Source organism: Cotesia glomerata, linkage group LG5, assembly GCF_020080835.1.
Source record: "Cotesia glomerata isolate CgM1 linkage group LG5, MPM_Cglom_v2.3, whole genome shotgun sequence".
NCBI classification, from domain to species: domain Eukaryota; kingdom Metazoa; phylum Arthropoda; class Insecta; order Hymenoptera; family Braconidae; genus Cotesia; species Cotesia glomerata.
In genome coordinates this window covers 10,711,571-10,736,523 of record NC_058162.1, presented here as the reverse complement: position 1 = coordinate 10,736,523, position 24,953 = coordinate 10,711,571, and the positions used below count along the sequence as shown (strand labels likewise).

At 28.0% G+C, this 24,953-nt stretch overlaps 3 protein-coding genes and 1 long non-coding RNA gene across 11 annotated transcripts; 2 read left to right on the top strand and 2 right to left on the bottom strand.

Annotated features, from left to right (window-relative positions):
• Positions 1-1,062: 1,062 nt before the first annotated feature.
• Positions 1,063-1,955, bottom strand: LOC123266245. Of its 2 annotated transcripts, XR_006509735.1 has the most exons (3): positions 1,691-1,916; positions 1,444-1,582; positions 1,063-1,357 (listed from the first exon to the last, which is right to left on the bottom strand). It is a non-coding gene; the product is annotated as an uncharacterized LOC123266245 (long non-coding RNA). The 2 variants fall into 2 exon arrangements; XR_006509736.1 differs by lacking the exon at positions 1,063-1,357 and having other exon boundaries at positions 1,443-1,582; positions 1,691-1,955.
• A 2,823-nt stretch (positions 1,956-4,778) lies between these two features.
• On the top strand, positions 4,779-7,314 carry LOC123266241 (dynactin subunit 2). Of its 4 annotated transcripts, none has more exons than XM_044730364.1 (8): positions 4,779-4,872; positions 5,422-5,474; positions 5,572-5,643; positions 5,720-5,859; positions 5,926-6,037; positions 6,124-6,278; positions 6,355-6,878; positions 6,942-7,314. In XM_044730364.1, the coding sequence occupies exons 2-8, from the start codon at positions 5,439-5,441 to the stop codon at positions 7,118-7,120; spliced, it is 1,218 nt and encodes a 405-aa protein (XP_044586299.1). In that variant the 5' UTR covers positions 4,779-4,872; positions 5,422-5,438; the 3' UTR covers positions 7,121-7,314. The 4 variants fall into 4 exon arrangements, with proteins under 4 accessions (XP_044586299.1, XP_044586301.1, XP_044586302.1 ...); XM_044730366.1 differs by having other exon boundaries at positions 4,802-4,881; XM_044730367.1 differs by lacking the exon at positions 4,779-4,872 and adding an exon at positions 4,906-5,050.
• On the bottom strand, positions 7,312-9,374 carry LOC123266243 (60S ribosomal protein L27). Of its 2 annotated transcripts, none has more exons than XM_044730369.1 (4): positions 9,254-9,374; positions 8,516-8,743; positions 7,510-7,646; positions 7,312-7,426 (listed from the first exon to the last, which is right to left on the bottom strand). In XM_044730369.1, exons 2-4 carry the CDS (start codon positions 8,732-8,734, stop codon positions 7,378-7,380), a joined length of 405 nt encoding a protein of 134 aa, XP_044586304.1. In that variant the 5' UTR covers positions 8,735-8,743; positions 9,254-9,374; the 3' UTR covers positions 7,312-7,377. The 2 variants fall into 2 exon arrangements, with proteins under 2 accessions (XP_044586304.1, XP_044586305.1); XM_044730370.1 differs by lacking the exon at positions 9,254-9,374 and adding an exon at positions 9,031-9,055.
• Positions 9,375-13,599: 4,225 nt separating this feature from the next.
• LOC123266240 (receptor-type tyrosine-protein phosphatase N2) lies at positions 13,600-21,198 on the top strand. Of its 3 annotated transcripts, none has more exons than XM_044730360.1 (15): positions 13,600-13,983; positions 14,593-14,699; positions 15,670-15,723; positions 15,786-16,063; positions 16,288-17,122; positions 17,219-17,368; positions 17,445-17,476; positions 17,562-17,738; positions 17,810-17,936; positions 18,011-18,078; positions 18,161-18,538; positions 18,685-18,906; positions 19,470-19,475; positions 19,811-20,229; positions 20,849-21,197. In XM_044730360.1, the coding sequence occupies exons 2-15, from the start codon at positions 14,603-14,605 to the stop codon at positions 21,138-21,140; spliced, it is 3,135 nt and encodes a 1,044-aa protein (XP_044586295.1). In that variant the 5' UTR covers positions 13,600-13,983; positions 14,593-14,602; the 3' UTR covers positions 21,141-21,197. The 3 variants fall into 3 exon arrangements, with proteins under 3 accessions (XP_044586295.1, XP_044586298.1, XP_044586297.1); XM_044730362.1 differs by lacking the exon at positions 13,600-13,983 and adding an exon at positions 14,420-14,512 and having other exon boundaries at positions 20,849-21,198; XM_044730363.1 differs by lacking the exon at positions 19,470-19,475.
• The last annotated feature ends 3,755 nt before the right edge of the window (positions 21,199-24,953 follow it).

The window sequence follows — 24,953 nt, the reverse complement described above, 5'->3', positions numbered from 1 at the left end:
GAACAGGCTTGATCAGGTCTGAGCGTATTTAACGGTTCAGACATGAACAGGCATGAACAGACATGGACAGGTCTGATCAGGCCTAATTTCAGGCCTGATCATACATGAACAGGGCTGATCAGGTCGGATTTCAGGCCTGATCAGATATGAACAGGTCTGATCAGTCCTGATCATTTTTTCCCGGGTTGGTAATGGAGCAATTGGAATACCCGGGGTTGATGGAGCAATTGATTGCACTCATATCCGATTAGTTCATACAATGTTTCAAAATATTAATGAAATCTACAGAAATCGAAAGGGCTATTTTTCTCTGAATGTACAAGTAAGTATTTCTTTTATTTTCACTAGTCATTATAGACTGAACAACTTATAATATGATAATTTTTATTATTTCGTAGACGATTGTTGGCTCACGGATGGAATTTTTAGATATTGTTCCAGAATGGCCTGGTAGCGCTCATGATAGTCGAATTTTTCAAAATTCTCGAATTTACATGAGATATTCTGAACGTGAACTAACTGGGATACTTGTCTACGTATTCTTGATAATTTGTAATCATAAATTAAAGTCACAATTTTATCTCGGTTGGATTCCGAACTGTAAATGTAATAAATTCAGAATTGTAAATATAATGGATTCTATAAAAATTTAAACTTTCGTTAAATAGATATAATTTGTAATTACTTTTTCAAAAATATATCTATAAGGAAAGTTTTTGAACGTGTTTTAATAAAAAACAAAATTTTTTATGAAAAAACTATTTTTATTTTCAACCTTGACATTTTTGGTTTGATTACATTAAAAAGTAATTTATTTAATATAAAAATTTAATACATGCTTTAATAAAAAGTTACGGGCTTAACACTCCAATATAGTTAACAATTTCATTCAAATGCACTTTAAAATTAAAATACTGTTAGCCCTTGGCACTTAAAAAGTTTTTTCAACGTACAGTATAAAATTATTTGTATTTTAAAAATTGCTATCACCTTATAAAATCTTTCAAACTAACGATAAATTTTTATCTTTACATTTCTATATTATTTATTATAAAAATTAATAATAAACTAGAAACATCCAGAAGAAATCATGTCAATCATGCCCTTAATTCTTATTTTGTTGTCTTAATAAATTTAACTTACTTAGTTCAGCTGTAGCAGTTGCTGCACGAATCTCTAATTTATACTTTTGTTTCAGGTGTTCCTATTGTTAGATTATGTATCTCTTCTTCATGTTGACATTTCAGTTGAAATAATTCCTCTTCTTGCTTTATTATTTTTCTTAACCTTTCGCTTCTATAGAATTTCTCGTCTTCATTGGGTGGATTTTCTCTTCCTTTCCTAGATTATTCTTTTCCTAGATTGTTGAGTTAAGATGATTTTAAAAATTTAATTAAAATATATATTTTAAGTATTATGGCTAATAAAACTATTTCTACCAACGATTTTTTAGTAACAATAGACGATGAGGGTTCACGTGGTAATTCTTCATCATCATTGCCATCATTCTCATCATCTGGGAATAGTTGTTCAAGGCTTATGTATTCTTCACATTCCATTGAGTCAACAGCATTACACTTAGCTAGATGAAAAATATTTCTTATAATTTCATTAATACTGAACGATTAACCAATATGTAAAAAAATCAGAACAACAAATATCTTAGTAGTTTTAAAAATAAAATAATTACAGAAGGAAAAAAAGATGAAAACGTCCCAGTAACTTCTTCTTCAGACATATTTGAAGAAAATAAAATCGGTGCAGTTTTAATTAAGTTTGGGGCAATAAGTGCAATATCATAGGATCAACTTCAGAATCTGGAATTGATGGACCGCCCCCAGTTGCAAGGCGATGTTGCTTTTCGGTTGTCAGCGCATTCCATTGTTTTGTTTTTAGATTTGACCAAAGTTTTTTGAGTTGATCTGCGTTTTATTGCAATATTTTTAAAAATTATTATAAATTCGGCATACTATGTATTAAAAAAATAAAAATGAAATTAACAGATAACTAACAATTTTTAATTGTTTCTCTTTGAAAAAATCACAATAAAACGCAGTTAACGAAAAAATTTCACATCCCAAGCGGCACAAATTTTTTTTTGTTAATGTTTTGTTAAATTTAAGTTGACAATTATTAATTTTTTAACTTCTTGTTGAGTGAAATCTACCAAAAAGTTAACATTTTTTTTTGTGACGCTTGGGATGTAGAAAATTTGAAAAACTACAAGTCCAATTTTTCAAGAAAAACTTTCTAAAACTAATTTATTTGTAAAATTTAATTAAAAACTGATCAAGTGGCTGTTAATTTTTGAGAGTCATATTAAAAATTTAATTTTATCTTTTCAGTAATTATACTATATGAATTAGTCGGTTGCGATGAAATCCCATGCTTCTTTTTTTTCACTTAATGTAGCAGCATCACTCTTTATTTTCAATTACTTGGGCATGATTTTTTAAAATTTGTAGAAAATATTTTTTTTCTACAGCGGTAAAATTAGTACTTTTTCCTTTTTTTGACATATTTTCTTCTGATCTTGCGGTAATAATTTTCGAGTGTAACTTGAATTTGAGGCTTAAAATTTTCTAAGGTACATTTGTACATCTGTTTACAATTTTGAATAAAAAATTTCATTGTCAAAATTTAAGTACGTTTCAACCAATGAGATCGTTGGAAACATAAGAATTTTCACGGAAATTGACGAACACGCGTTGACTGGGTCTTACTAAAGCTTATCTTACTGAAATCAAATAATTATAATGTTAAGGTTTGTTTTCTTTACTTTAAATTAAAAAACTTAATAGTCATTACATTAAGATAAAGAAATTCAGATTCGTAAATATTAAAGTAATGTACTTTTTATGTTCATTAAAAATTTTAAATGTCTTGTAAAATGTAATTAGTATTAATTTGTAACAGTATTATAACTGATTGAATACGGGTGAAAAATTTATGGTATGCATATGAACAAATCGTACTGTGGAATTTGTATTAAATATAAATATTAACGGTTCATTTTTTTATGTTTTTGTGTTAAAAATTTTGTAACACGAAATATAAAAAAAATGAACTATAAGTATTTATGTTTAATACAAATTTTGCAATACAATTTGTTCATATTCGTATCATAAATTTTTTAACGTATATACAGTATCCCTCAATAATAACGTTAACTAATACTCATCTATTGGGTAACTTTTCTATAATTAAAAGTTATCATTTTTCAATTATAATATTAACAAAAATTTATTCATTTTCGCAACAAAAAGATAACATTTTGTTTTCTAAAAGTGAACCTTTCTGTTGTCTTAAATATTATATTTTGTTATCATTTTTACTTAACATTTTTTTAACGTAAATATGTTATCAATTTGTTACTTTTTGAGATAACTTCTTGTAATGTTATATCCGATGATATAGTAGATGTCGATTTGATGGATTACGCGGCAAATTCACTATAATTTGAATTCTTTAATTTAATTTATAATAAATTATATATTATAAATAATGCATTTTGTTTATATACAAAATTTGTTGTAGCACATAAATTAAAGTATAGTAATCTCCTTAAATAAACAATCAACAAACTAACTTTGTCAACATTTCTCAGAACTATAAAAGTACCCCGAACAAGCTTGCTTGTGTTACTCGACAATTAAACCTTTGTGAAAACTAATAAAAGAAAAACCATGTGTTAAATGTCCTTCAAGGGTTTGTTAGTTACATATACATTCTCGTTAAGCATTTTCAAGAGGTCGTAAATTATAAAATAGAATAAGACCATAGAACCAAGCCAACAATAATACTATTCGTTAAATAAATAACTGATAAACTATTGGAGTTACGTTTAATAATATTAAAAATAATAGTTAATATTTAATTAAAATAACAATATCTCATATTAATTAATAAACCAAAATCATAATTAATCTGCAACACATATATTAAATTTAAACGTCTTAATCATAATAATTTAATAAGTAACATTTATAAATTAATATCTAAACTTACAGCTATGATAGATAAACTTGACATAATTACATTTATAACATTTATAATAATTTAGTTATAATAATAATAATAATAATAATAATAATAATAATAATAATAATAATAATAATAATAATAATAATAATAATAATAATAATAATAATAATAATAATAATAATAATAATAATAATAATAATAATAATAATAATAATAATAATAATAATAATAATAATAATAATGTTCTAAAGTTAATACTTTTGTTAATGGATAAACCATAAGAATTTAAGATATAATTGTGAGCCCAGGTATACATTTGTGTATGTACCAAGCAAAATATATGTAGGCACAGACATGGACGAGAATAAGTATTAGTGTATAAGTTAAAATAAGTATTAGTATATATATGTTAGAATAAGTATAAGATGTAATAGACTAAGTATATTGGTTTGAAACATAGAGGGGGAAGTGAAGCCGGGAACCACCGACTTCGAGTCGATACTTTTGTAACTACACTTCTCCCTGAGAACTTTAACTGAGCACTTGCTGTATCTGAACTGAAACCACCGAATAAAATCAAGCTCTTCGTTAATTATTGTTTATCATTTAAAACAGTCCATCTAACTAAAGTTTTCCTTTTTCTTCAACTTAACCCAACAGATTTCATTATCAAAAGCTGAATTAATAAACAACAATAAATTTAAATAGATCCCGCGTGACTAAAACTCACACCTCTGTCCAGAAGGAGGCAGTACGAGCAATCTAGTGACCTTGCTGGACATAACAGTAAGGACATCAGGGATATATTTCGGTAGAAAATTTGTCAACTTTTTGAAAGTGGAGATTGGGGTCGGCGACAATGTGCCAGTGTGCCGCTTGGGGCTTTAGGTTATTTTGGTTGAAAATTTATTTAAAAAATAATTAGAAAAATTAAATTTCGTATAATATTTTTAGTACTGCCCAGCTCTAAAGTGTTACATATACGCCCGATCAAAATAAAAACTCATTAAATTTTACCATTGTCAAAAAATTCGATTGAAACTTCGATTCGTTTGGGTGAATTAATGTATTTTATTTAACAAGCTTATTATTTTTTTTTTGTTTCATATTTATTTGATGTAATTGTTTAAATGAATATTAGTACTTCATTCCTCTGCTAAACTACTTGTTTATTCGTGGAATAGAAATTGATATAATTATTATTTGATACCTTGGTACCTTGCCGTGTAGAGTGCGTAACTATGCACTCCATACTCCACAAAGAGTACAAGATCTTATACTCTTTGATACTCCATTTAAGTATATTTAACATTCACTGTAAATACAGTTAATAACAGACGTTTCTGGACTGTCAAATTTTATACATCTGTCATTACATTATCCTTTCTTTATTCAGTAATTAATAAATAAAAAATTATTTTTTCTTTCTTATTTAAGGTTTGATAAAATAAACCATGGCTGATTCAAAGTACGCTGACTTGCCCGGAATTGTGAGTATTGTAAAAAAATCATCTTGAATTAACTAAAAAAATTTTGTTGAATAAAATATTGGTGCTAAAATGAAACATGTATGTGCAATATTTACAGGCTTACGACCAAGTAGATGTTTACGAGACCACAGATTTACCTGAATCTGAACAGTATTCTAACGACAATGAGGTTAACAATAAACCATCTATTAATTATAGTTGTTATTATTCTGTTTTTTAAATATTAATTAAAATTTTATCGATAGGACGAAACCGAATCCATTGAAAAGTTACACATTAATGCGAGTGAAGCTTTCAATAAATTTAAAGGAAAAAGTGTTGCCACTAAAGGTGTAGATTTTTCTGACAAGATTTCAGGAAAACCAAGGACTGGATACAATGCAGTGTATGTTGGTAATATTATTCATTTTTACTCTAAAACAATTAAATAATGGTAAATTTGTTTGATCAGCTTTGGAGTATGGGAACTTCCTGGTGAAGGAGAACAAGAGACACTGATACAAAAATATCAACGACTTCAATGTGAAATAAAGGAACTTTATGACGAAGTTAATGTACTCAAAGTATGAAATTTGCTCAACTAATATTTTATAATAAATAATTAATTACATATTTTGACGTATCAATTAAAGTTTACATTTAATTACAGGAGAATGCTAAAGAAGAAGGAGAAGTTAAAAACGCAGCCGACATTTTGGTTCAGGTGGAAGATATAGGGAAACAATTGAGTATTTTACGAATCGATGAATGCCTTGGGACTGATTTAGTTTCTACATTGACTGATCCTCAAGGAACAAGATTCAAGTAAATACATAATTTTTTAATTAATATTTTCCACTATTATGTAATTTTTAAATTGATTAAAATATTTATTTTCTAGACAACTAGAATTACAAATAGAACAATTTAAAAATGTTGGCACCGTTGATAAGAAGCCAAGTGAAAAAGGTTCAGGACAAACTGATAAAGTTCCACCAAGTGGAACATTAAAGTATGAGATGATTTATTTACCTGAAAGAGCCAGAATGCAAGAAACAGCAAGAATTGCTCAACTGGAGCAACGTTTAGCACGATTGGAAGGTGTAGTGGGTTCAGGTGATGACAAACTTGCTAAATTTACGCCAAACCTTAAGACACAAGGAGTTATTGAAGCTATACAACAGCTTGCTGCTAAATCTGCATTGCTAGACAGTACTCAAGTGGAAGTTATGGAAGGTAGAATCGCAACTTTATGCCATCGATTGGATTCAGTAGCTCAGAAAAAATCGGCATTATCTGCCGACACCGAGCGTGATCAAAAGATTGCAGAAATGTATAACATAGTGCAAAAAACAGAGCCTATGGCTCAAGTTCTACCAGAAACTATTGAAAGAATGATTGCTTTAAATGCTATTCATTCTAGAGGTATTTATAATTATATTTTCTTACAAATTAATTTGCTAATTAATCAATCAATTTATTTTGCAGCCGCGGAGTTTAGTAAATCTTTGAGTCAGCTGGAAGAGGTTCAATCACAAATAACAGGTAGCCTGGAGAGTAATAAATCTGTACTCAAGGGCATTCAAGAAAGTTTTGCGTCAAATTTGGAAGCAATACGCAAAAACATCATTCATCTAGAAGAGCGTCTCACTAAATTAAAAAAATAAACAACCCATTGTTATTACCATTCTAATATATGAAACAATTTTTTTATGCAACTAATTTTTCTTATTTGAATAATGAAATGCTTAGTGTAAATATTATATCTTAAATTGATCACGCTTATTGTATTCGAAATCCGGTTTAAATATCGGAACATGTTACACTTAGATATGATCGAATAAATAAATAGTCCATATTATTTTCAGATGTTAATTTTATTTAATTTTAGTGTTTTATATTAATTGAAACCAATGAAACCAGTTTAGAAACGTAACTTTTGGAAGAACCATTTGTTCTTACCCATCTTGTACCTGAAACAGAGGAAAACAATATTCTTATTAGCTTTATAATTATATCATGCAAATAGTTTTAATTTTTCAGCTTATAAACTGACCTTTCTTCAAACTTGACACGTGTTTGGAATTTAACCTTCTTTCTCTTCACTGGATCCTTCAAGTCCTTGGCTGTCACTTTGTCCAGCGGTAAATCAACCGTGTACCTGGTTGGCATCAAATGGTTGTAATTTAAAACCTATAAATAAAAAAAAAATTATTAATATATTTTGGACAGATAAATATCATTTCAAATATTGTTAAAAAACAACGACAGATTCATTTCATTATTAACAACATAAAATAATTTTTTTTTTTTTAAAAGTGTAACAGAATTCTTAAAAAAATTATCAAAGTGTACTTTGTTGTTTACTTTTTATCTTTATTGAATATAACAGTTAGTGAAAAGCTAATCTATTTGATAAATTTAATTTTGTTTCTGTTAAATTTTGATTCAAATCTTCATTAAAAATGCTCCAAATATTTTATTAACCAAGTTTAACAAAAATGATTCTAATTGGCCAGTGGGGATTTCATAATAATTGAAGTTATAATTCATAAGACCGTTCAAATCTGAATGACCTTACAATAGAAACTTTAGAGAATTTGTTCTTGGATAATATTAAATTGAGGACAATTTCATAAAAGGTTTAAAATATCGTGTCGAGCTTTCTGTGTATTTCACTAAAATACTTCTGAAGAAAATGTCGACAAAAATTGCTAATTGTATGGCAACTCCAATTTTTCGGAATTATTAGTTCCAGTTCGAGATTTTATTGAAAAAAGAATTAAATCATATTTTTAAAAATTTTCATTTGAATTTTTTTCAACGTTATTTGATTAATAAAAATTATTAACACAAAAAAGTTTTAAAGTTTAGAATTTTCAAAATGTTTCGTAAAAATTTTAGTGAATCGTAATACAAATGTTAATTAATGAAAATGATATATAAACTGTTAGTTTAGCAATTACAGTATTAATTACTAAAAAATTCTCTTAAAGTATCATAAAAATGAAACCAATTACGAGAAAACAAATCATTTACTCTGAAACACAAATTGTACTCACACGAACGAAAGGCTTGATCTTGGAACGCTTGTGGATCTTTCCTTTGCCCATACGTTTGTGGACCTTGCGTGGGTACCGGTCGATACCAGCAATCAAAGCATGTCCATAGGGCTTTTCCGTGGTACCATCATCGTAGTTTTTTACGACGATAGCTTTACGTCCGGCGTACCGTCCACTAAGGACCAGCACCACCTTACCACTTTTCATAATCTTAACCATTTTGGCTAGCTGCAAAAAAATACACAATATAAATTGTTTGTTAATTAACTTATTAACTATAAATAGCACAAAAAAACTGCAGTTTTGTTTAAAATTTAGATAAACTATATAAACTAATTAATTCCAAGACATATTATCACAATAAATAGAAATAAATTATCAAAATGAAATAAATATTTAATTAAAACAAACAATAATCTGAAATAGTTACTTGAAATTATTAAACTGTTAATGTGATAAAACTAACTGATAATAATATTTAATTTGCATCAAGTAAAATAATAATTAAAAAATACTTTTTATCTGTAGCAACAATAAACTATAAAGCATGAGCATCCACAAACAATCACTTAACAAAATATCAAGTTTTCGCGATTATAAATATTAAAATTGAAAAATCATTGGTACATGAAGTTAAAAATCAATAGTTCTATACATTTTAAACAATATTTACAAATTATTAACAATAAATAATAAGATGTTTCTTGATTATTTTCGGTAACACGACATAAAACGTACCTTATTTCCACTGCCGTTCGTAAAAAAGAAGTAACCTCACTTTTATTTTTTTAAAGTTGGATTTATTTCAGGCAGATGAGGCCTCTATGTCAGACCTATTAAACTGCAAATGTGACTTTTGTCGTCATGAACTACAGTTGATACTATTTTCGATTTCTTATTCTAGACTACAGATGGAAGCATAGCGCTGATTCCCACTTCTAAAAAGACTCGAAAAAAGGTGTGGTTCATGCCACTTGCTTGACCACTCGTATGGAGACTATACACTATGTATAGTCTCCATAAACTCGTTTTCATCAACAAATTTGGTCACGTGATACTATTTCGAATTTTTCCCCACTAAAAAATGGAGTAACGTAATAAAGATATATATCAATATAGAAAATTTATATGATAAATACTTATCATTTAACACTTATTTTTTCTAATAGCAATAATAAAAATCAATTATTAATACCAAAATGTAAGAAATCAATTTATATCAGTGACAGTAATTGACGAATAAAGATCGCTCCTTTTTCTACGACATAACTCATATTATTCAGCAGACAAATTTTAAATCCTACTGCAAAAAAATCATCAATCATCACTGATAAAAAAATTCAAAAAACAATTTTCTGCAGGCCGTCTTTAATGTTTTCCGCTATTTTTGAGTACAAAGCTCAAAAATCAAAATGCCCATGTAAATGTTTTTGAGTTCGACGTAATTAGTAACGTAAGTATAAATATACTTTTAAATTCCATTATCATGTTTATTTTGGTTTCAAAATATTTTTTTCAGATTTTTTCGTGATTGATGTTTCTTGAAAGGGTCAATCAATTTTGGTAATATATACATGGTGGGTACATGAAGGGTCCACAGAGGAGCTACACGGGATGTACTGTGGAACAACGGTGGATTTTGTGACGTTTTGCCATCGTGGTTCCACCGTGGTTAAGCAAAGGATTTCTTGTGAATCTATTGTGGATCGATGGTGGTTTAGCGGTGTTCCTACTGTGGCTTCACAATGGTTCCATTGTGGGTCCCGAGTCGAAATTCGAGTTCTGTTTTAACCGTAATTTTTTTATTATGAATAATAATTATTATTGTTATAAAAAATAAGTAGTAGTAATTAATAATAATTGTTATTAACACAAAAATTTGTAATTAACAATTACTACTATAAAAATCGTTTATGAACACAAAAAAATGTATAAATTAATTTTTTAACAAAAAAACAAAATTTAATGATTTCCCCAATTTGGGAGAGTATTTTTTTACGAACAGGGATTATTTACTGTCCAGTTTGTACAGTTAAGCAGTAAGGAGGTAGGAGGAGAGGATAATTATGCTAAATTTACCTAATACACTCCGTTAATAAAGAAATAAATAAAAATCGCTTTGCCCTAACCGAGAACCAAACTCGGAACCTATCGCTCGCCAGACTTACGCGCTACCCGCATCGCTACACGGCCGACTGAGAAAAGTCGAATCTCAGTAGTCACATAAACTTTTTAAATGACGCGTCTTCAAATGACTAAATTCTAAGTGGAATCTGAAAAAGAACTTTACGAAAAAATTAAATGAATAATAATAATTATATCTACAGACATTCAAAATTGAAATTTAGTTTCCCATTCTCAATTATTTATCTTATACTTCTATTTTCAATTGTAAGATTCGGTAATTATTTATTTTCACGGGGTGTGAAATCAACATGATTAGATTATTTTCTACTTAATAGATATTTTTTTTTTTTTAGAATAAATCTAAAATAGAAAAATTTTTCAAAATTTTTTTTTCAAAAATGTTAATTTTTAGGATAAGAAAAATTATGAAACATGTCAATTTTTTAACTAAAAACAAATTATGAAAAATGTCAAATTTTGGGTTAAAAAAAAGTTTCAGTCAAATATCTAAAAATTAATATTTTTGAAGAATTTTTTTTTCTACTTGTAAAATATTTTTTTTTTTTATTAGAGTAAATCGAAAATAGAAAAATTTTTTTTAATTTTTTGAAAAATTTTAATTTTTGGATTAAAAACAATTGTGAAAAATTTCAATTGTAGAATAAAACAAAATATGAAAAACGTCAATTGTTGGATAAAAAAAAAAACTGAAAAAATATCAAAAAATTAATATTTTCGAAAAATTGTTTTTTTTTATTTGTTTATTTTCATCCATAGAATACGAAACAAATCACCAAAAATTGATAGACGAAGTGGATGAATTTTATTGACGATTTTCTATCAGAGCAAAATTTAAGTTAACATTTCAATTGCGACAACTATAGTTTACTTTTAAAAACGCGAAACAACAATTACCTGCGATTCTTATATATTTTAAAACTTTTTGCAGTGAAAATGTGTGAACTAAGCTGAATTTAGAAAAGAATAATTTTTTTTTCAAAATTCAAATTTTTGAAAAAAAAAACCCTTTTCTGAGGTAGTTATTATTATTATTATTATTATTATTATTATTATTATTATTATTATTATTATTTTTTATTAATTTATTCTTAATTTTTAAATGTCAACTTTTCATGAAAATTTGTTTGAAGTGATTGTCCCGAGCAATTCTGAAATCTTATCAGCTAGAAATCTTAAAGAATTCGGCAAAAAATAAAAACCTTTGACCAAGAGTATTAATCGATTCCAAAAACTAATTATCTTTTTACCTTAAAAAACAACGCCATTTTTGCAATTGCTGAATACAGATATTTTCTAATTTCACTACTTCTGTTTTAGGCACACTCACCCACTCGGTTTCATGCTATTATTTATTTAATATTAAAAGTTGAAAATTTGTTATCTGACAGTATATGTAGAATTCATCTGTCAACTCTATAAATTTAAGGGGGTCTTCTGGTTTGACGCCCTGATTTTTGAGCATTTTTTTAGGATTTCTTTATAAAGACCAATGAAGAGATAGAACTTTAAACTTTTGACTATTTATTTATACATATTTCAAGGGTGTATAGTTAAATTATAGCCATGAGTGGAACCACAGTAGAACCACCACCAAATCACGATGGATCCACGATGAATCCACAACAAAACCACAAATTAACTTACGGTTGAATCACAGTAAAACCACTGTGGAACCACGGCAGAGTCACGACAATTCCACTATAAAACCGTAGGTGGAACCATGATGGAACCACGATCGAACCACAATAGATTCACAGTTAATCCACTGTAAGACCGCTGTTGAACCACGGTGGAATCGCAATGGCAAAATGGCACAAAATCCACAGTGGATCCACCGTGGTTCCATCGTGGCTCCACAATAAGTCCACTACAACCGTGGTTCCATCGTGGATCCACCGTGGTTGCTAAACTGCGAGGGCGCGAGGTTTGTGACGTCCAACACAGTTTATTTTTAAAAGTTTTCTGACACCCAATGGACCAGTCCATTAGACAGTGATAGTATAAAAATTTTTGAAGTATTCAAAAAGTAAATTCAAAAATTGATTAGAAACTTATAGTATTTACGAAATGAAATAATACATGCAACCAGGTCTAAATCAAAACTGCTTAAATCAAGTAGAATTTACTTAAGCCAAGATATATTTCTGTGAGTTAGAGAATTTTTTTTATCAATACCAAGTTAATTTTTTGAGTACTTTTTCAGTGAGAACGTCTTCCGAGGACTTCAAAACGTTGAAATTTGCCTAAAACATTAATTTTTTTATTCGAAGCGAAATCAATAACTTCTTACTTTCGAAAATTATTAATTTTTTAAGTAGAAAGTTAAAAAATAAAAAAATTTCTGAACATGACTGAATTGGAGAGAATACTTAAATCACTAGTAATGCACTTTCCAACCGGTGTTTGCGCAGCAACAAGTGTTTCCACCCTCATTGTAATCGATAATGCTTTTGTGACCTTATCTAAAAAAAATTTTTTATTGTAGTAATAAATTATCATTTTATCAACCTAAATGTTGTATTAAAAAATTAAATGTCTGATGCAATAAATGAAATACTAAAGTTACTATTTATGTAGTTAAAGTAATTAATTATGAAATTTAATATAAAAAAAGATATAGAACAATACATCGAATGAATATAAAGGATATATCATATTTGACCTTTCATTTATAAGAAGCATATAATAAAGACAATGGATAAAAAAGAGATTGTTTGTCAGTATCTCATATACTTATTAGATGTAGTTTTTTTATATTGTGTACCGGTAATGCGCATAGGGCATAGCGTTGGTGTCATTTAACCCTCACACAACTTTATTCGTCTTATTGGTATTTACCCTCTCCTTGAATTTATCGTTCACCCTCTACCCTCTCCTATTTACCACGTCACAACTACCATTACTTACATTCTCTCCTTTATTATTACTTGTATATCTACCACTCAGTTGGTTGTTGGAGCTTGTGCAAAGTCGCGGTAAAATCGATTCGAAATTCATCGCATACCTCTACCACCCGTATGGAGTGTGCTTTCCTCCTCTTCTATCTAATATCTCCACCAACACTATCAATGGTTCTTTGGCACCCACTCCATTCAGTGATCCAGTATCTGTTTGATTCTTCAACCATACGCTTCTTCGCGTTGTCAATTGATTAAAAAGCTCACTCCCCTAATACTTCAGTCAATTATTTTCCAAAATAATGATATAAACAATAATAATAATTTATAATAAAACAGTTTTCGTAGACAATATATAAATTACAATAATATTATTTATTAATAATAAATTAAAAAATATTATGCGACATTAAGAAACGTTGGGTAAGAACCTGTTTCTTTTTTTTATTTTTTTTATTTTAATTTGCTCTTTTTTTTTAATTTTAAATAAATAAATACAATATGAAAAATAAATATTCAACAATTTACACTTTTTTTTTTGTGTCAGTGATTTGATTATTATTGTAAATAGTGATAAGTAAATGTGACAACCTGATGCTTCAAACCACCGGCATCAACTTCTGTCGTCAATTTCATACATTGCTACTTTTTATTTTTTTGTCTTAGAGTTTTAATTAAAAATTTTTTTGTTTTTAATTCTTATAATGTGATGTATATTTATTTTTTTCGCAGCTGTTTGTATAAGGTTTGATAATAAATAAGTATTTACAAGTGTTGATCCAGTAGTGTTGCGTTGAGAATACATTGTGAGGAAAATATTGATTTTCTTAACGCACGACTTTTTTTTTTGCAGTTAACTCTTAAACGTTAAAACTGTTTATATTATTGAGTATATATTTGTTATTTAGTTTTTTGAACTAATTCAAAAAGTGTTAAAAATTTTAATTAGTTTGTAATTATAATTATTAATTATTAATTTTTAATGAAGAATTATTATTTATAAAGATGTTTTAATTGTTAATTATATTTCAGAAAAACATTAATGGGTCGTAAAAAGTGGTGGAAAGGGGGCAGTAGCCTTTTATTATTGATATTTATTTTTATAAACAATCAGGTGGTCCATAGTGATGGTGAAATAGGTAAATGCAATCAGAATTATAATTGTCCTTTATTTTTATTTTTAATTAAATTTTAATAATTTTACTAAATATATAATTTTTTTTTTTTTTTATACAAAAATTTACTCAATAAATTCTAATGTATAACAATAGCTCAAAAAGCTACTGGCTTACGTCAACATTAAAAAGAGAAGTTATGAATAATAGAGACACAGAGTTATCCACCGCCCGTTTGACGTTATTGAGCTTAACTTCCCACGCATACTTGATATTTTCTCTCCTCTCTAGAACATGTATTTTTATTTCAAAATAACAATAAAGTATATTATTATTTTTTTAATAATATTTAACTTCAGCTCTGAACTATTCATAAAAAAAAAATAATTCTTTCTAACGTATTTATATCGTTGTTATCAATATTTAAGCCGAAATAATTTATTCATAAGTAATAAACATGTAATTATAATGAATAATGAATATATAAAACAAAAAAAAATATATTTTATTCTTTTTCATTCAGTTTAACATTTTCAAAATTTATTACTACACATGTAATGTAATATCCCAATCACGCGACTCTAGGTGATGCACGCGAGTCGATATGACAAAATACTTAGAGGTCCAAATGAATGATTAATGAGTATAATCCAAGCGGAATAAAGTTCACTTATTATGAATAGAGAAGACTCGAAAAATAATAAAACGCATTCAAATATGTCATAAAAACGTAGAACATAACATTTGTCTGTAGAATAAATGAGATCAAATAACGATCGTAACAATGAAAGTACATAGTATTCTTGTAAACTTTACATTACTTATTACCATATAATTTACCTATTGAATATAAGATTTAATAATATAATTTAAAATGTATAAAATGTAAACTTTTTAAAATCACCTCTTACAATTTATTTAATTTTCTGTCTCAAAAGATAATGTATCGAATACGTTTAAGGTAAATCAATGAAAATATTTTTTATTTTTCCAGGATGTTTATTCGACCGAAATGTTTGTACATCAATTGAAGAAATCTGTTTTGATGGTAATGTTAATTATTTAATTTTTCAAGTAGAATTAAAAATTAAAAACGTTTTTGTTTTTCAGATACTGCATTTGGTAGATGTATTTCATCAACTGATGACAGTGATGAAAGTACCTATCAGTATGATTTAGATCCAAGAAAGTTAGAATTATTAAGAAAACAATTGGAAAAACTAGTAGCTGAAAAATATGAGTGGTCTCATCCGTACACTCAGTGTGTAATGCAAGAAGCGCTATACAGCATTCATAATGACGTAAATTATGATATAAATATATGTCAAAAATTAAAAAATTTCAAATTAAATCCACTAGTCGGTTCGATTAATGAACCTGAAGATGAAGTAAGATAATAGTAAATGATACGTCCCTGGTTAAAAATACTGATTGAAAAGAATTGAAAAGCGGTCACTCCATGCAAACTATATATCTATATATACAAACAAAAGAATTGAGATGATTGAAAAGGATTCGAATTTCATCATTTTCAATTCTTTTCAATCAATATTTTTAAACAGGGATAAGTTAGAAAAAAAATGTGTTTGTTAATTTTAATAAAAATTTTCAGGATACTTTGCCTCTAGCTGTCGTTAATTTTATGCCTACCCGAGGTCATGGTTATGGAAATTTCGCGAACGAAATGTACCACCCTCCTCTATTATCACCGCTTGATGAGCAGTATCCGCAAAATACTGAAGATTATCCTTATCTGGTGATTGAAGACCAGAAACCGGAGCATCATCTAACTTTAAACTTTGAAAACAATAATAATAATCAAAATAATGATGATGATGATGATGCACCGTTAATCTTTAAGCCTGATAAATTGAATGAAATAAATAGATACAATAATGAAGATCTTTATGGGATTTCAAAAAAGTTAGATGAATTAGAACGCCAGCGCCAAATTGATGAAGCCAAAGAAACAACAATATTTAGATCACGACGTCAACCACATGGTGAAAGTCCACGTAGTTTAGGAGCTGAATTGACTGATTATTTAGAATATTTGAAAGATTCTACCGATAAATATGAAGATTTAGATGATACAGTTATTGAGGATGAAGAAGAAGATAGAAATAAAGATAAAGGAAATTCTTGGTTTGATATTAATTTACCGAGAAAGTTTAATAAAGAAAGACTCGATAAGTCAACACTCAAAGATCTTGCAAGGATGGAATTTCTTAAAAATGATAGAGCATGGGATGGACTAAGAGATAACGAAAATACAAATGAGAAAAAACAAGATGAAAAAGAACATGAAGATCCTGAAGAAACATTAAGTAAAAAACAAGTTGTAAAATTATTAGAAACCGATGAAATTCCGGAACGAATTAAAAGTGAAATTTTTACTGAAGAAGATCTCGATCAACCATCAAATTTTCGTGATATTTATGTCGAAGGTTATTTGCTTATTCAGTTTATGTTACTCTTATTATTTAAATAGATAAAAATCTACTACAATACTGATTTTATTTATTTTTGTATTTATCTTTTAGAGTCAGATAATATTAATATTGATGATCTTCCGACATTAATATGGAACAGAGAACTATCCGGCTTTAAAAGGCCTGAAAGACTTGATGTTAAGAAACCTGGACCTTATTTTTCAACGAACAATTATGCTTTTAAAACACAGACACCTACGTGTAAGATAAATAACCTATTTATTATTTATTTTTTGTCTATAAAATTTTGTAACTAATTTTTTAATTATTATTCAAGCAATTGAGGACAATGATTTACACGAAAATGAGGTGATTAGAAATAATAATAAACTAAAAATAACTGTTATTAATCTGACTAATAATTTACACTGTTCATATTATTTTTATTTACCAGGAAGACTTAAGAGCACCTTTAGTGAAAAAAGAATTGATTGCTGGAAAAGATATAACTCGATTATCGTTAGACAAAGATACATCAACAAATTACGACAACGTTGATATGGATCATGTTTATATTCAATTTAAAGAAGAGTTTCACAAGTGGGCAGAAGGAAATAAAATTGTTAAAAAAGTAACTTGCTTAACTATTTAAAATATTTTTATTCTCACATTGCTTCACTTAAATTTTCAAACTTTTATTAGATTGAAGAATTGCTTGGATTAGATTCTGGTACATTTTCAAATCCTAGAGTTGGAAGAGCTGAAGTTACTTTTAGAGTATTCAAAAACTCTCATAATATGGATGCTATGAAAGTAGTATCACAACTTGGTAAGTCTTTAAAAATAATGGACATGTAAAAAAATTTAGATATAACTTTTTTATTAATTTTTTTTTTTTTCCAGATAATATTCGAGGTACATTACGAGAAACTATGAATGTAAATATAATAAGAGCTGGAATCGGTGATAAAGTAAGTAATAAATCTTATTATATTTTTTTTTATCTACAATTTCATCAAGTGCTTTCAATAAATTGTATTAATTGAATATTAGGCAAAACTTCCGCCAATGCTAGAAGTGACAAATTCTGAATATTCAATAAGTTCAATGTTATTCGCTGGGTTAGTTGTCGCGGGGGTTACAGCAGCAGCTGCTGCAGCAATAATAACTTTAATAATAGCACGTCGACATGCTAAGACGAGAGCTAAGTTAGCAGGACTTGTAACTCCAGATCCTGAAGCTTCGAATGATTATCAAGAATTATGCCGAGCGAGAATGCACGCTAAACAACCAGCTGAAAAAGTTGAAGTACCACGTGTTGCTAAATTATCGAAAGAAAGTCAGTCAAATCGATCTAGTACTTCTTCTTGGGGAGGTGAAGAAGCCGCTTCACTTTCTAACATGGACATATCTACTGGACACATGGTTTTGGTACTGTTTAATAGTTTTATTTATTTCAAGTGGTTTATTATTAATTTACTTGTTGTGTTAACTTTTAGTTATTTTAATCACAATAATATTAATTTAATAACATCAAAAATGGGTTAGTGAAGTATAACTTGATTTTAATATTGCAGTCGTATATGGAAGATCATTTAAATAACAAAGACCGATTGGACCAAGAATGGGCAGCTATTTGTGCTTATAAACCTGATCCATGTTCAACAGCGGTTGCGGATAATAAATCTAATGCTAATCGTAATCGTTCTGGTTCAGTACATCCTTATGACCTCTCAAGAGTTATCCTTAATGACCTCACTAATATTAGTAACTCTGATTATATTAATGCATCAACTATTGTAAGTAACTAAATTTAATATTTACTTATCAAATTATTAATTTAATTGAAATGAAAGAAAAATGGTATAATTATATAAATACTGATTTCCTTCTATTAAAAGAAAAAATAAAAAATAATTAACTTTCATTTCACTTAATTTATTAAAAACTTTTATTTTATAATTTTCACTGATTGGATCTCTACTGCTATGAAAAATTTTTTACTTATATTTTCACAATATAAAATTTAAGCTATAGCACAATGCGATTATTTATATTCAGATGGTTTAAAATTTTTAAAAATATTCAATTCGATAACTTTTCGCTTAGATATGATACTAAAATTTTATTTAAAAAAATTTTTTTAATTATAGTATGTATTTTAACTTTTTATTAATTCGTTCGTTACAATAAATCATCACTCTTATCTTCAAATGAATTGAAATAAAGTAATAAATATTTCATTAATATTAATTCATTCATTGAGCGAAAAGTTCCATAATTAGATCATTGAAGAAAAATTGTTGAATTAAAAAGTTACGTACGATACTAATTATTCTGTTGGATGCCGCAAATTAAATAGACACCGGTAAGTTACATGGTTTAGAACAAAACATGCATTCAATCGCCAAGGCAAACACTCAAATCAATAATAATTTAATGACTGCTAGTAAAATTCCTTAAATAAAAAACAGTAATATTATCATTTATACAATTAAATAAATTAATTATTCCCTTGTTAATGTAATCAATAAAATTATTAAGAATATTCTTAAAATAGGCTTGATTTGCTTGACGTTTAAAAATACCCATGAGATCCATGACAACACTTCGCTTAGCATAACATAAAAATAAGCTTAAAAAAATATTTTTAATACAGTTGAAATTATGAAAAATAAATAAAAAATAAAAATTAATTAACAGACTGACCATGATCCAAGAAATCCGGCTTACATAGCAACTCAAGGACCATTACCACAGACGTCAGCAGATTTCTGGCAATTAGTTTGGGAGCAAGGAAGTGTTGTAATTGTTATGCTAACTCGTTTAACTGAAGAAGGACGTGCTATGTGTCACAGATATTGGCCAGAAGAAGGCTCTGAGCTTTACCATATTTACGAAGTTCATCTTGTCTCCGAGCACATTTGGTGTGATGATTATTTGGTTCGTTCATTCTACTTAAAGAATTTACGTACAGGAGAAACAAGAACCGTAACACAATTTCACTTCCTTTCGTGGCCTGAAAATGGTATTCCACAGTCGACTAAATCACTTTTAGAATTTCGCAGAAAAGTTAATAAATCCTATCGCGGCAGATCTTGTCCAATTCTTGTTCATTGCAGGTAAATAATCAATTTATATTCTATAATTAACGATATATCATTGGTTAGCAAATCAGTTTAACATTGCGATTATCCAAAAATAAATTATTTTAATAACTATATTTACAATTAAAGCCAGTCCCATGGCTAAGCGGTATAACGCTTGTCATGCTTGCTTGGGACTGGTGAGGCGTGGGTTCGAATCCCGGTGTGAGCTGAAATTTAATTTTCAGTGAACATCGGTGCTCGTAACTCACGCCGGGCTGTACAGGTTTGGGTTTTTCGATAGTTTCCCCAAGCCCTGTGCTACCGGTGGGGCACAGGCAAATGCGTGCAGTTTCCCCAAAGTCGGCCCATCGCCGCATTACTCTCCAGGCTGAAAAAGTATGTAATACCGCCAAACTTATTCTGCCAAACTTAATGTACCGATCAGCCTGGAGTCCCCTTCCGGTCTCGGCCGGACCCCCATCGAGACAGAAGTCTGAAAAGCGGGGTTAAAATAAAAAAAACAAAAAAAAAAAATATTTACAATTAAAGTATGTTACTTTCATCACTTTATCACATTTTCGTTTGAACTGTATTGAGTTTTTCTTATTTTTTAAAATATAAATAATTGTACTAATATAATGATTGTTTTTAGTGATGGAGCAGGAAGAACGGGTACTTATTGTCTTATTGACATGGTACTCAATAGAATGGCTAAAGGTACCAAAGAAATAGACATCGCTGCTGCACTTGAGCATATCAGAGACCAAAGACCAGGAATGGTAGCAACTAAACAACAATTTGAATTTGTACTTGTCGCTGTTGCTGAAGAAGTACATGCAATATTAAAAGCATTACCTGTTCAAACAATAGACAAACCGACTGATAAAACAAATGATTCATCACCACCGACAACTGGCACTTCAACTAATACATCTGGACAATGAAGTAATATTTTAAACTAATATATATATATATATATATATATATATATATATATATATATATATATATATATATATATATATATATATATATATATATATATATATATATATACATTTATATATAGATGCATATGTGTGTATTAGGGTGTGCCAAAATGTAACTTCCGTGGAGAACCTTTTAAAATTGGAATTTTGAGTTACACTTTTAACAGCAGCTGTGTTTGGGCATTTCCTGAGATATTTCGGATTAAGAGAATTCATTTGATTATTTATAGGAGATTTAATTGGGCACTTCCGGCCAAATTTTGAATTTTCACCGGAAATACCCAAACTAAGCTTCTGTTAAAAAATTCTATGAAAATCAAATACATTGTCTCACACCAAAATATCTTAGGAAATGCCCAAACACAGCCCCTGTCAAAAGCGGAACTCAAAATTCCAATTTTAAAAGGTTCTCCACGGGAGTTACATTTTGGCACACCCTAGTGTGTATACATATATATAATTTACATAGTAAGAAATGGATATTGTGACTATTTTGGCTTATTGGGTATTGAAGTAAAGCTAAAAAAAAAATAATTAATAATGATTACCATCAGATAGATGAATAAATTATTTTGATTAAATACTTTCATTTCATTTTAAAGAAAAAGAAATTATTTGATCTAACGACATCCATCTGTCTTTTGTAGATCTTGAAAGTCAATGTTAATACTCATATATATACAGAGTGTCCCAGAAGTAACGGACGCCATTGTAGCATCTGATGAACAAAGTAATTCTGAGACGAAAAGTCCTTAGCCATTTTTTAATCAGACGCATAGATAATTAATTATTAATTAAAATAACGTCCTTTCATGCGTTAGAGAGAGAGCGCTAGTGTCAAGTCAAGTGCGTTCCAACGAAAACGCTTGCACGTGTGAATGTGTAAGTAAATATGTGTGACTACGTTAGCTATAGAAACTAGTTAGTCATACAGTTAGTTGTGTCTTTGTTTGGCACATACTTTACTGGACACTGGCGCTCTCTCTCTAACAAATAAAGAGACGTTATTTTTAATTAATAAATAATTATCTATGCAGTTAATTGAAAAATGGCTAAGGACTTTTCGTCTCAGAATTATTTTTTTCATCAGATGCTACAATGGCGTCCGTGACTTTTGGGACACCCTGTAGATATATATGTTAGATATATATATATATATCTAAAATGAAAAAGTCCAAACTTATAATCTTTATACACGGCCTATTCGAACGAAACAAAAAAAAAAACAAAAAATTTCTGCATAAGCATTTTTTGTTATTCTTGAACAAAAAGAACTATTAAATATTACTTGAAATTTGGGTTTTAATTGAAAATAATTTATGGATTACCATATGTATCCCCAGCTATCACAATTTTCATTACAATGATAAATTTATATCTACCGATAAAAAAAGATAGCTTATAAAATTAAAAATACATTTGATCGATAGAAAATGATCAATTTTCAATAAGAGTTTCCTCGTCGAGCGATTGAATTGGGCTTTGATAAATTAAAATTGACAGAGACATTACATGATGAATCATTCGCAGTTGTTCATTGTTATAATATGAAGCACAATATTAACTTCTTTAGCGGTTTCGATGACCCGATGAAAACTCGGATGAAAAACGAAATTTCCGCAGTGTTTAATTTATACAATTTTAATGGTGTTTTTAGAAATTATACCTGCACACTCCGGGAGCAAGACTGAAAAAATTTGTTTCAAATAAGAACAATCAAAATTTTAAGGGTTTTAATATTCATTTAAATTAGTAATCTCACAGCGTTAACTTAAGCTATAATATTTACAAATGTACTATCTACTAAAAATTAATTAAAAAACAATCTATTTTTAAATGAAAACTACTTTTATTTAATATTTGTAAAATATTTCGATTGTTAGTAGATTTCATAGAATGTTCTTTTAACTCAATCATTATTTTCAATTATTAATTTAACAATCAGTTAATGATTCTTTCAATTATATTAACACAGATTTGAAACCTGCTACGCCGCGAAATTACTGAATTAAAAAAAAAACACCAATAAATCTTAACGAAACCCCGTGTCGTTAATGCATACACAAAATTCCGAATTTTCGATGCGAAAACCTCGTTAAAGTTTCGTTAAGACGCCGAGTTTATTCCACGTTTCTCGGGAGGTGCTGAAACTGCTAGGGTTTATTCGTAGTTCTCTTTAGTTAAGCAACTTAAATTATTAATAAAGCGTTTGGAAGTGGAGTTTCATGGAGCATGTTTAAATTAATAAATTTAGAATTTATCAAGTAGAAAAACTAAAACAAGATTCTCATAATTTTTGTAACTCCGTAACTCTTATTAGATAATTAAAGACTTAAAAACTCTGTATAAACCCAGTTATTAAACGCAAATATAATGAACGTGCTCCAGCTGCTCCTCGTCTTCCACTCAATCTATGATTTCTGTCGACATTGACACGATAAGACTTAGTAAAAAAAAAATAATATATCATACTGGCGAAGCTATTACAGGAAGATATTCAGAAATAATAATATATATCAATAATATATACCTCAGTAAACATAGCTTGCAAGTGTATTTGCCAAAAAATGAAAGAAAAGTAAAATAAACAAAGAAGAAAGATAAAGATAATTTATCAACAATTAGTTGAATTATTTATAATATAAATTCTTTTGGTATCGACTGTAAAATTACCTTACCATAGATTCTATATTTTTGTGTCAGACGAGGAAAAGTGTACCTATATAAAATTAAATGAAAAAAAAAATTATATAAATATATTATTATATATAATTATTATGTATACATATAAGTCTATACCATGTTAATGTATGTTGTGAAAAAATATAAATCAATTTATGTCCAAAACGCAGGTGATAGTAGATCTAATTCTCATTACCTTCGTTTTTTTTATTTTAATTATTGAATTATTAAAACAAAATCATAATAATTTTTTATTTAAATATTTCAAAAATACTGGTTTATTAAAATTTATTCATAGATCAAGTATTTAAAACAATTAATTAAATAATGGTCTAGCATTTATCCATTCACATGCTCATAATTTAACACATAACTCATAATATTGTGTGATTGTGAGTGTATTGTAACTTCATACGAACTTATGCTTGGACTTTAAATAAAATTTTTCAAGATAAAACACTAGTTATAAACACACATTACTATTTTTATTGCCGGGGTTCATTTAATTTTTTTTATGAATTTTTTGTTATTTAATGTAATTTTTAATTATTGTAATATACTATGATTTCAGGTTTTATTCAAATACAAAAATAAAATTTCTGTATAATTTGGTACTTTATAGATCATCTTGGGATATGTTATTTTAAATATTTTTTTAAAGACATAATATTTATTGTATGATTATCATCTGACTATAGATCAAATTCTTAGATTTCACTATTTACTGTTATGTCTTCAAAGGGTTTAGTGTTCAAGAGATATATTAAAATATTGAGAAATCTTTGGAATAATCGCTATGTATAGGTTTTCCTATTAAAAGCTCATTAAAATTTTTTTAAAATCCTACTTAGAAAATTGTAAATTATCAAAAGTTCAGAAAGTTACTGAGTAGGATCTAATTTTCAATAGTCGAATTTTTTTTATTCAAATAAATTGGAAATATTTTAATAAAACTGCTTGTTTAGAGTTTTGGATATTGTTTAAACTTCGTTAAATCAAAATTTTTTCAAGTTCTGACTGAAACAAGGCTTGGCAAGTATCCTTGAAAAGTTTCCACAAATTCTATCCTTCAATGACTTAAAAGAA

What these genes read in the sequence shown, in the direction of transcription:
- LOC123266241 (XM_044730364.1), top strand. Translation starts at nt 5,439, where the DNA reads ATGGCTGATTCAAAGTACGCTGACTTGCCCGGAATT. An exon ending in AGGACTGGATACAATGCAGT is followed by an intron (nt 5,860 to 5,925) that starts GTATGTTGGTAA and finishes TTGTTTGATCAG; the next exon opens with CTTTGGAGTATGGGAACTTC. An exon ending in AAATGCTATTCATTCTAGAG is followed by an intron (nt 6,879 to 6,941) that starts GTATTTATAATT and finishes TTTATTTTGCAG; the next exon opens with CCGCGGAGTTTAGTAAATCT.
- LOC123266243 (XM_044730369.1), bottom strand. Translation starts at nt 8,734, where the DNA reads ATGGTTAAGATTATGAAAAGTGGTAAGGTGGTGCTGGTCCTTAGTGGA. An exon ending in AGATCAAGCCTTTCGTTCGT is followed by an intron (nt 7,647 to 8,515) that starts GTGAGTACAATT and finishes TTTTATTTATAG; the next exon opens with GTTTTAAATTACAACCATTT. An exon ending in CGTGTCAAGTTTGAAGAAAG is followed by an intron (nt 7,427 to 7,509) that starts GTCAGTTTATAA and finishes CCTCTGTTTCAG; the next exon opens with GTACAAGATGGGTAAGAACA.
- LOC123266240 (XM_044730362.1), top strand. Translation starts at nt 14,603, where the DNA reads ATGGGTCGTAAAAAGTGGTGGAAAGGGGGCAGTAGCCTTTTATTATTG. An exon ending in ATGATTTACACGAAAATGAG is followed by an intron (nt 17,477 to 17,561) that starts GTGATTAGAAAT and finishes TTTATTTACCAG; the next exon opens with GAAGACTTAAGAGCACCTTT. An exon ending in CCAATTCTTGTTCATTGCAG is followed by an intron (nt 20,230 to 20,848) that starts GTAAATAATCAA and finishes GATTGTTTTTAG; the next exon opens with TGATGGAGCAGGAAGAACGG.